Consider the following 11,165-nt stretch of genomic DNA (forward strand, 5'->3'; position numbering starts at 1 on the left):
GCAGTAACTGTTACTGTTTTACCATTTATTGCTATCTTACAGTAATTTCAGCAGAAGGAGGAAGCAGTGTTATGTTGCAATGCAGACACTGCACTTGCAAGCTGAGGTTTTGCATTCCATGGTGTTGTTATGCAGCTTTTTGCTTTAATTTGGGTGCTGGTTCCTGGCCAAGTGGCATCACCAGCACAATAGTGTATCAACTGCATCACAAACAGGATTGAGGGCTTCCTGAAGCAGTTTCAAGCAATTATAATAAAAATGTTGGATGTTAACAGCAGTTCATACAGGGTTCATCAAATATCCAGCCCTGAAAACACTCCAAACCTGAGGAACCTAATGTTCTTGATTTAAATCACGCTTGGATGAAATGATTTACAAAGTTCCTCTCAATTTACACCTTTCTGTGATTGCACACTAGGGTCACAAATAGTGTGGTACTGCTTTACCTCTGTAGTTCAGCTTAAGCTAACACTTTAGGCTAGAATTCAAACTGTTGTTTCTGATCATACGTACAATCACAAGTGTATTGGTTTATTGAGTTCTGTTTTTGTTCGTATATGAGAGGTCATGCTTTGTGCCCCCTGATGTGTCTAGATTTTAGTGTGTGTAAGACAGATTAATGTGTAAATTCAGCTCGTAGCCTGATGGACTGGTTAGATATCCAAACAAAAGGAAGTACATTTTTGAGAGCCTGTTTTCAACCTTCTTTCTTTTGCAGTCCAAGCCTGTACTCTGTGATAAAGCAACAGAAGAGACCAATCCAGTTGCCCAGAAACTGATAACTAACACAGAGAGTGATCTACAGCTTAGTTACGCCAAGCAGCGGCGCACAAAGAGTTCCATCCTCTTGCACAAGGAGCTGGACTCCAGAAGCAAAAAGGCTGTGAGGGACTACCTGTATCGTGTAAATGAGGCGACTGCTGTTCTTTATGCCAGGCATGTGCTGGCATCACTGTTGGCTGAATGGCCAGATGATGTGGCAATAAACGAGGAAGTCCTGGATCTTAGCGGCCCAGCCCATATGACATACATACTGGACATGCTTATGCAGCTAGAGGAAAAGCAGTTATGGGAAAAAGTAAGTGAATTTCACTTCTGCATGTGAACAAGCCCTACATTCCATTCTCTGACTAACAAAAATATGTGCAGTTCCTTTTTTTAAACTACATTGAAACTCCAAACTTAAAATTAGTTCTGAAAAAGTAGTTGGAATCTGTCAGTGTCTTAATGTACTGATTTTTGTTAACAGCAAATGAGAAAGCTGGCTCCCTGGAGACTGTTGTGTCTTCTCTATGGAGAAATAAGTCTTGTAGAGAAATTGGTCACATAGGCAGTTCATTCTGAAAGCTGTTTGTTTTTTTTTTTGTTAGATCTCAATGTGTATATTGTAATACCTGCAGCTCCACTGACTATTAGTATGGTGGAAGTGATCTTGGAATTTTAATAGAACGCTGTAATGAAAATGTCAGCCAAATGCTTTGCAGCAGACGAAGCGAATCAAGTGCTAGAATTCTTCAAAGAAGGAAATAAAAATAAAACAGAAGGCATCAGTGCACTGCTGAACTGATACTGTGCTCTCATCTGGACTGCAGCACGTTGCCTGACTCCCTCATTTTATAAAACAATGTAGTTCAACTGAAAGAGATGTGCAGAAGGGTGGCAATGGTTATTACAGCCATGAAGGAACTTGTATGCTAGGAGCCAACTGGATTTCTTGGTTCCTGGGGCAGTAAGAGAGGAGGAGTAATAAAAATTCTGTTCCTCCTTCTCTGTAGTTCTGAAGCAGCATAGAAAAAGTAAACAGCAAGTCTTATTCACTGGCCCTCCCGGTAAGAAAACAAAGGAGTGTCAGATTAAGGTAGTCAGTGGCGGATCCAAGACAAACCAAAAGAACCAGGTCTTGACACAGTATGTCATTAGAGTTGGTGCCACGGGGTGTTTATATAGGATCAGAAAATGACAGGATGAACTGATGTAATGAAAGTCTGTTAAAGCATATTAAATGCAAAGGCGTGGCCTCTGATTTAGGCTGTTCTGCAAGTTTGTAGAGGCAAAGAATGCATTCAGGGAACTATGCTGCGTACTTCCTGTGTTTTTGTATTCCTTTTCCCAAAAAATCTCCTAGTGGCTGATTTGGATGTGAACCTTTTGGCCTGAGCTAGACTGGCTTAGCTTTACTGGAGGGAGGAGTTATAAAACTGTAGGTAAAGCAATGCAGTGGGTTCCTGTAATGGCCTGTACTGGGCCCTGAGGAATGAGACTTATGATTAAGAGCTTAGAGTGAGGCTCTTCTGAACTACCACCTAATATGTCCTGTTAGATTCAGTGGAATTTATAAGTGTCTCTCATGACACAGCTCTTGCATCTCGCTCTTCCAAACACTGCAGCCACTTGACTTGATCAGGTTTTTTTCTTCCACGTGGACTTGTATGTTTTGAAGGCCAAAATATGTGCACTGATGTTGTTTTGATAGCAAATTGTGTTTATGTGATGTGTTGCTTCTCAGATTCTGCAGAAAGTACTGCTCGGATGCAATGAGAGCATGCTGGGAACAATGGCACTGACAGCTTGCCAGTTCATGGAGGAGCCTGGAATGGCCGTCCAGGTGCGCGAGTCAAAGCATCCTTACAACAACAATACCAATTTTGAGGTAAGTTATGCTTGCTTTGCAGCACAGTGAGATTATGTGCCTTGAAGACAGAAATACCAAGGTGATTGGAGCGAAAGCGTCACAGTGTTCCCTGTATATAACCATATGGCTTCTGTGCTTGGAGCACTTGTGGAATAACCTGTTAAGGAATCGTTTTGAAGGCTGACTGCAGCCTTGCCCTGTGCAGAAATATGTTCAATAAGGCACTTGGATGTGGAAAAATCCATAACTTAAATGGTTCTAATATGCATGTGTTTGAAGCAGCACATACACTTAAATAAGTTCAGGGCCTTCATGAAGGAATATTGCCACCTTTCATCCAAAGGTCTGTTTCAGTTGACCTATTACTTTCTTAATGCCATTAGGTGAAATTAGGAGTGGAATTCTTATTTTTCTTCTTATTTGATCATGCTAATGTAGTGATTACTACCTCTGGGTAGTCTTAGGACTTCTGACTTCCATACAGCTGTGACTTTTGACCTTTTAAAGGCATGTAAACCTTTGGAATCTGACAGTAGGATCGGTATCAGCAACGAATATTACCTTCAAAAAAACAAAGCATTGCCAATAATTAACTTTACACACTTAACACCAATAGGCCACGCTCTGCAGTTGTTAAATTAACTGCTGGTGGAACTTAATGAAGAATTTTTCCCCTCCCATGGAAGCATTGTAATAGTCCTTCTACCCCTTTGTTTGTAGGGTCTAAGTTAAATAGCTTCTTGACAATGTAGTGTTACAAGATGCAAAGATCACATGTTTATTTCTCAGGATAAAGTTCAAATTCCCGGTGCTATCTACCTCTCAATCAAATTTGACTCTCAGTGTAATACAGAAGAAGGCTGTGATGAGTTGCTCATGTCCAGCAGCAGCGATTTCCAGCAGGACCGGCACAGCTTCAGTGGCTCTCCACAGAAATGGAACGACTTTGAGCTTCCAGGTGAATATAAACTGTCTTAAAGAGCAAGAGGAGGATTGCAGAGATCTGGCTCTGCAGAGGAAAACTACTGAAATATGACAGTTAAATGTGGATGATACTGACGTGTGGGGGGAAAAAACTCCTTTTCTTGTCCTGGTTTCTTTGCTCTGACAGGCTTCTCCTGCATTTGCTTTTTCAAAAATGGGCTTATCTGTTGCTCTGCCACTTGACACATTCCATACTGTTTTACTTCTGACCTTTTCTTCCCCACCTCACTCAGAGCAGTCACTCAGCTACTGGAAACAAATTTTCATCTTGATTCTATTCCAGCGCAGTCCTTGTTCTGCACGATACTCGCATTGTTTCTGCCTTGTCTGACTTTCCACAGGAAGCACATTTTTTTCAGCAGATAGGCTTATCTCTCGTCTCTGTGCTCTACTAGTGCTCAGAGCAAACACACAGAGCGTGCCAATGCCTTGTCTCCAGTTGTTGCCACTGAGCACAGCTGAAAAAATCCCTCACTTCGCTGACAGGCTCAGCCCGTGTTCTGTAAGAACATAATTGATAACATGCTATAGAAAATGCCATCGGTCTGAAGGGCTGTGTGGAGAAAACTGCATGGCTCCCGTGCTGCTTATGTTAAGCTGTGTTAACCCACGGAGCTCTGGAGCTTTTAGCACGTGTACTGTCAGTAAATAGGTGTAGGAACTTCCACAGATTGGGCTGCAAAGTTCTAGCTGGAAATCAATGTGCATAGAAGCATTTTGGATTTTTATGAACTTTTTTTCCTTCCTCCTCTTCCTCCCAAATAGCTGCAGAGGTTTGCCAGGAAACTGAACTTTGAGGCCCATTGTTTTGGAGCAGCCTTGGCTGTGAAACTTGAGATTCACCCTGTGAACCTTCAGCTCCATCCAAGGCTCTCTGGATCGGGTCTCTTGATTTCCCTCAGCGGTCTTTAGCTGATCCCTGGCACCAGGAGGCTTCTTTGCAATTGGGGACAAGGCTTTTTGCAGGCTATCATTGCTGCTTAGGAGTACGAGTGAGCAGTGGCTCCATTTTGTGTTGGAAATGGGAAAATAGATGGGTTCATTTATGTATTTATTTGCTTTCTTTTAATTACTAATACTAATTTTTAAACTTGGCTGCCCAGGTAGAAGTTATTTCATAAATCACAGCTGATCTGTAGCTCATGGAGGAAAAGTGGAGTTGAACTGCTTGTACATAAACCCCTCTTGTTCTGTGGAATTGGCAGCAATGTGAGAGATGTTCTCGTGCCTGTATTTGTGTGCAGCATTTTGCTTCAGCTCTGTGCACATCATCGTTACAAAAAAGCAGATCATCACTTCCCTTGAATGATGACGACTAGGATGAATACATTGTCATGAAAAACTGAATAAAAGAGTATTAGTAGCAGCAAACCTAGATGGTAGTAACGTGGATTTCCTCCCTTTCCTTGTACACAGGAGATACTCTCTATTATCGATTCACTTCTGACATGAGCAACACGGAGTGGGGCTATAAGTTTACAGTGACAGCAGGTCATCTGGGGAGGTTTCAGACAGGTAAGCATTGTTCAGAATGTATCTGGAAGGGCTCCTCCTTGCAGTTATTGTGCCAAACTTGCCTTTATCTGGCTTTGGTTTTTGGTTATTTTTTGACTTGGAATCTGCTTTCTTCGGTGTTTTGGAAATATGTGATTTGTCTCATTTGGATTGAAACTTGACTGATGTCTCTTATTTGCTCTGACTTTATGCTGGAAATACCAAATCTTTATGGAGATTTAGAGAAAACAATTATAACAATATTACTTGCATTCAAAGTCTCGTTATGTGACAGTAATTACACACAGGATTTAGTGAACAGTCCCAGGTGCCATAATTGGAAACAGATATCATTTTAATTGCCTTTTTAACAAGTAGTTGTCCATTAGGAAAGACTGTTTCTTGCTCTAATTTGTAGATATAGCCTGGAAGTTAGTTTATTTTAGAATATAAATGTTTTTAATGGAAATGAAGCTAATTTGTAATCAGCAAACCCTACCACATATCATACAGCGCTGAGGGCCTGGTTTTGGTTATCCTTATACGGGCAAAACTTCGATTTGTTCTGTGTTTTTATTCTTTTTAATTTGTTGTATGTTTTTATCTTCACCAGGGTTTGAAATCCTAAAGCAGATGCTGTCTGAAGAAAGGGTAATTCCTCACCTCCCGCTGGCCAGAATCTGGGAATGGCAGGTGGGGGTGGCATGTCGTCAGACCGGCCACCAGCGCCTGAAGGCCATCCACTTGCTCTTGAAGATCGTGCAGTGCAGTGCCCAAAGGTGAGCATGTCGTTCTGCACTTCACCCAGTGTTTGATTTGTACCATTGCAAAGCCTGACAGTGAGTTTCTAAAAGGGTGGGTGTGTGTGGTGTGGGTATTCCTTCTGAAAATAGGTGGTGAAGCGTTGAGACTTCATAGTCTTGGAAATGTGCATGGTTGCACTAACTCAGCAGCTCAGTATCAGTGCTGATACTTATCTCAGTTGTACCCTTTTGGTTTAGAGCAAACTAAATGAAAGGACAGCATTCTACTAGCATACAATGGATTAAAGAACGCAGGTCAAAAAGTGCATTCTATCAATTGCATAGAAGTACTCTCTTTAAATTTTTAACACACCAATCTGCATTCAAGTCTGGTGTTAATTTTGTTGATTTTCCATCAGAAAACATCTGCTTTGTCCCACAGACGACTGATTTAATCACTAAAAGATCAAGTCTGCATTGAGTTTACAATATTTTTCGTGTCTTAATCTGATGATGGATTCCCTCCCCCACTACTGAATGATATTTATCATCCTGTCTGCGTAATAAGTGATGTTTGAATTGACTTGCTTTATCTCAAGAGTAGGAAGGAGGCAGGGTTGGAGCTACTTGTAATGAACAATGTCTGCCCAAAGCAAAGGGTGTCAGCTGCCCAGTGCTGGGGTTTGATGTGCAATTTCAAGCAGGGGAGCTGGAGCATTAAGCAAAAGGACGTTTGTGGTTGTTTTAAAGCTCTCATTTGAGGAGGCTGCCGAGTTTTAGAAAAGTCATTTAGATCCATTCATGGATATGAGATTTTCTTCACTTCGCTGATTCGGAATGAAATTTGTTGTGCTGAAACACCTGACTGAATTTAGATCTTTTCAATGTTTCTATTTCTCCCTTCCTTTATACATTTAACTTTTGAAATGTATGGTTTTGTTCTTTTAAACTGGGCTGGTGTGGGGCTGTTGTTTTTTTCCCAGGAGAAGGCATCAAGATCATGGTTACTTACTGCTTTATTTCAATGACCTTTTTCCAGGGACTGTGACCTCACGTTGCTGAAGCCACTTTGGCAGCTTTTCACCCATATGGAAAACAACATATGTCATGATGTGACCAAGCCTGGTATTCTCCTTCCTCTTCATCGTGCACTTGCAGAACTCTTTTTTGTTACAGAAAACAGAGTTACTGTAAGCAGTTCCTTTATTTATATCCCTCCTGTCCCCAGGGCTGCAGTTCAGTGTCAAACTAAATGCAGTTTTCCTTTATCTTGGCAAAGTGCTTCAGAGCTTTTTTATACTTGAGAAATATGGGCAGCTTTTTCTTGTGGAATCTGGTAGCAAGTTCTAATAGAGGGGAATAATATAGTTGCATTATCCATCATGTGTCTGTAATTAAGGTATGATCTACTCTTAATTCTGAGAGGAATGCAGATTTAATGATGAATTTGAAGGGATTTGAATGTGATTCTCTTTGGGTTGATTTTGCTTATTACCTAACGAACTGTCTGTAATGAACTGGTTTCTGTGATCAGGCCAAACTGTTCCAGGCCAGGAGTCTTGCATGGAGTTCAGATTCCTTTGATTAGGGACCGTTATAATGATCAGTATTTTATCGTTAATTAGGATGATAACTTTGGTAGAAGTGTTGGTGCTCATTAAATTCTTTGTGTTGCAGGAGCTTGGATCTCTACAGGAGTATTTGCTTGCCTTAAATTCTGAAGATCATCTTCATCGCTGCACAGCACAGGTAATAATAAGGCTGCACAACCCCTCAGGTACATTTCTGTAGTGTTTTCTGGCAGACAGAAGTAGCAGAAAGGTTTCTGATTGCGCAGAAGTAGGGTGGTGTTTTAATAATTTCTATTGACATTCATATTGGGATTTCTTTACCCTTTTGAACAGGGTAGAACATTTGTGATGTGGTCTGTGGTAGATGTGACTCTATTGTTTCTTTTTCTTCTCCCTTCCAGGCCCTGAGAAACATTGCTGCTATCAGCCTTGCCATTAACTATCCAAACAAATCAACAAGTTTCTGGAATGTTTAATACTGGCTCAGGCCGGAGTGCATGGGATAGAGTAGTTTGTCCATAGGAACCTTGGAACAAACAACTCCGATCAGGAAAAGTTCCTTCAGCTTCAGTGTATGAGCACTCTGCAGCCTTCCTTCCTTCCACCTTGATGTAGAATTTGTAAAAGTAAAAGCGCACTTTGATGAAAAAAGCACATCTTGAAGTAACTCACGCGTCGCCTACAGTTATGTATGCACATATTGTAGCATGTTAGAGTAAACAAAACAATTTTTGTTTTCATTCAGAGGAAATAAACAAAAGAAGGTAAATGAAGTATGAGAATGGAAGGGCCCCCCCCGCATTGGTATCGGCTGCTCCCGAGGAAAATTGATTGGTGGAACCTGAAAGCTTTGAAAGTGTTGCTGAATTGAAGGATGCCATCAGCAGCATCTGTTTACCAATGGAGTGAAACAGGCAAACCAGAATCTGGTGGGCTGATGTGGAAATGGTCCACACTTGAATCATGCCATTGCTTGCTTCTGCTTTGAAGCCTACTACGTGGGGAAAAGAACTTTTGATTAATGGTAATCTACAGGTTGCAGAACAAATTCTGGGTGATTGCATAGCAGTTAAAGGATTCCAGGGCATCCTTGTGCAAGAGATTAATGCTTCTCCTGTTCTTTGACTCAATCAACTGGATCATCTGTTCTTACCTTAATTTATCTCTGGTGGTTTATTCCAAATAGTACGTTGTTCTAGCACGGATTGCAAAGGCTGACCTCCTTCACTTAGCAGTGCTGAGATGAGGAACTGAGAAACCTGCCTATTTCTCAAAGGTCGTATCATTACAAGAAATCATTCAGGAGAGATTTTTTTGTGTTTTCCAAGTACTGGTGGCATACAGAGGGCCTTCTCAGCAATGCTGGGAACTCGAGCCTCCAGCTCTCTGGGTGGGAGTTAATGATCAATCTCATCTTACCTTACACAGCAATAACTGTATTAATGGACGTGGAATGAATTGCAGGCCTTCTACATTGAAATAAATTGGCTTTTTTCCTGCTCAGCTACACTGGTTATTCCCTTTCCAAAGAGTACAAAGAACATAGAAGGATCTGGGGATGTGTTTTGTGTTTCATCTTGTCAGGAATGAATTCAGAGAATCTTCTAATGATGATTGTTCTGTTCCCTTCCTCGTTTCATCATTAAACTCCTAAAGAGGCAACCAAAATCTTCAGTAGTGGAGTTTAGCAAACTGTCTTTAAGTTGTGTAATGGCAAGGCTCTGTCAGAAGGGAACGTGCTTGGTGCCTAAATAGCATTGTGCTCTGAGCACCTGAGCAGTGCTTTTGTGGATGGCCTCTGAACGGACAGGCTTACCAGCCGGGGCTGGATGTACTTTAAGGGTGATCCCATCTGCACAGTGCGCATCCCCCTTTCCTTGGATGACCTCTGGCATTGTAGTTAAAGATGTGTTGGCTTCTTTCTGTTCAGCCAGGAGACTGTGAGTGAACGCTGCTGAACCGGGCTGGCAGCATTTTGCCTGAAAGACTTAAAGCTGGAGACCAAGCAGTGCAGTGCTGAAGCCATTTCCTTCCAGAATGGAGAGATCCTCTTAGCCTGTGTAAATGCTAGAAGTCAGGAATAACATACTGCTTATCAAAGATGGAAAGGATGCAGAGAAATGCTGCTCTGAGACCCCTCCTTGAATGTACCTTAACTGAAAGCTAAAGCTCTTCCTTCCAGAAGGAGCTCGCGATGGGAAGAGAATCACCAAAGTTGTGGCGTATCTTTAACGTGTGGATCATTTTGTTCCCGTATCCGAGCAATGCATTGGAGTCTGCAGTCTCACTGCAAGGGTGAGAAACCAGAGACTTCACACGTTCTAAAAGCGTGAGCAGATTCTGAGTTGCTGCACCAAGAGATGCTCAGTGTGCTTCAGGGACAGGTGAGCTCTTGGAAATTGCTCTTCTCGAGCAGTAGGACTTTTCCTATTCACTGCCTCAGTGTGAATCCATGGCCAAGCAGCCAGGGATCTGCAACGGGCTGATTTGCTAAGGCATGTAGCATGCTGCTGAGATCTTCCTATGTTTTAGTCCGAGAAGGCTTTTTCTTTTTTCACATCAGGGATGAAGACTGTAAATAAACCATTCGTAGAACCTGCGACGGCTCCGTCATAGTCACGTTCTTTCTGTTGGATTGCCTGTTTGCTTTCTGTCTGAAGACATGAGGCTGCAAGGATGAGCAGGAGTGGCCAGCGATCCTCACTGGGCTCACCCGCTTCCTTACTCTACCAGCAGTAACTGGCCTTGAGAGTCACCTCCTTGCCCTAAGGGACTGCCTGGGAACGTTGTCCACTAACTGTTATTTCTACCCACTAGATGGAACTGAAGGACTGTGACCTGAGTTGACACTGAATCTGTTGCTGCCTTACAACTTAAATCATTCATTACAGATTTTTACGAGACAAAAACACTTGATCGTTTTGTTTTGTTTTTTTCTTTTTCCTCCTGATATTAAAGAGGATGAGATTACAGATCTAATAACACGTGATCAGTCGTATGTTGAGAATCCCCCAGCAGTTCCAAATGGATGGAGATGGTGATGCAGTAGAAAACTGGCTGGAAAACAGGAATGCTTAGAGAAAAAGAAATGTGCCTAATATGAAACCATGATAATAAAGTAGTTGTCCTGCCTGAATCACCTCTGATACGCTTCAGAGAATCCACGCTGTTGGTACCGATACCTTTGACTTGCTTTCATTAAACACTTAGAGAAAAGAGAGTTTTATAATTTCTTTTATTACGGGTTTACTACTTTGCGATTTTTATCAGTTGTTTAAAGTATATCAAAACCTTTTAGATTTATTCCGGTTCAGTTCAACGTGTACAAAGAAAGCTACAGATGTGGGTAAAATATGCAAATGCAGAGAAATATATTGTAAAAATTCTATAAAAACAAAGCTGTGTCCTGCAGTGTCTGTTCTTTGTTTGCTTCTCTCTGCACTGAGACACCCAAGGTTTCCCCTATGAATCTTCATTCTGTGTCTCTAAGTAAACCTGCTTGTCCTCGTGTATCTGCTCTCGTACCAAACTATGCAGGACACGTAGGACTGGAGTCTTCCTTTAAATTCCAGCCCTGCTGTTTACATTCCAGCAGCTTAATCCTAAAAACAAAGTTTTACCATGGCTACCCCTCGATTTAATGCCTGTGTGTGTTTATTAGAACCAAACCTGGAGCCCCAGGTGTTGCCCCATGTGGGGCTGAGATGCACCCAGTGCTGGCTATGGGCAAAGCTGCCCCTC

At 41.9% G+C, this 11,165-nt stretch overlaps 1 protein-coding gene across 3 annotated transcripts in view; it reads left to right on the forward strand.

Annotated features, from left to right (window-relative positions):
* The window catches only part of ZZEF1 (zinc finger ZZ-type and EF-hand domain containing 1), a 47,042-nt gene extending 36,220 nt beyond the window's left edge, over positions 1–10,822 (forward strand). For all 3 annotated transcript variants that reach the window (XM_015880598.2, XM_015880599.2, XM_032448456.1), the window contains exons 48-55: positions 719–1,078; positions 2,507–2,650; positions 3,422–3,590; positions 5,033–5,131; positions 5,724–5,889; positions 6,893–7,043; positions 7,531–7,602; positions 7,826–10,822. In XM_015880598.2, coding sequence (XP_015736084.1) covers positions 719–1,078; positions 2,507–2,650; positions 3,422–3,590; positions 5,033–5,131; positions 5,724–5,889; positions 6,893–7,043; positions 7,531–7,602; positions 7,826–7,900 — 1,236 coding nt within the window. In that variant the 3' untranslated portion in view covers positions 7,901–10,822. The remainder of the gene's footprint in view (positions 1–718; positions 1,079–2,506; positions 2,651–3,421; positions 3,591–5,032; positions 5,132–5,723; positions 5,890–6,892; positions 7,044–7,530; positions 7,603–7,825) is intronic.
* Positions 10,823–11,165: the final 343 nt, after the last annotated feature.

The sequence above is a fragment of the Coturnix japonica genome, chromosome 19 (assembly GCF_001577835.2).
Source record: "Coturnix japonica isolate 7356 chromosome 19, Coturnix japonica 2.1, whole genome shotgun sequence".
NCBI lineage: Eukaryota > Metazoa > Chordata > Aves > Galliformes > Phasianidae > Coturnix > Coturnix japonica.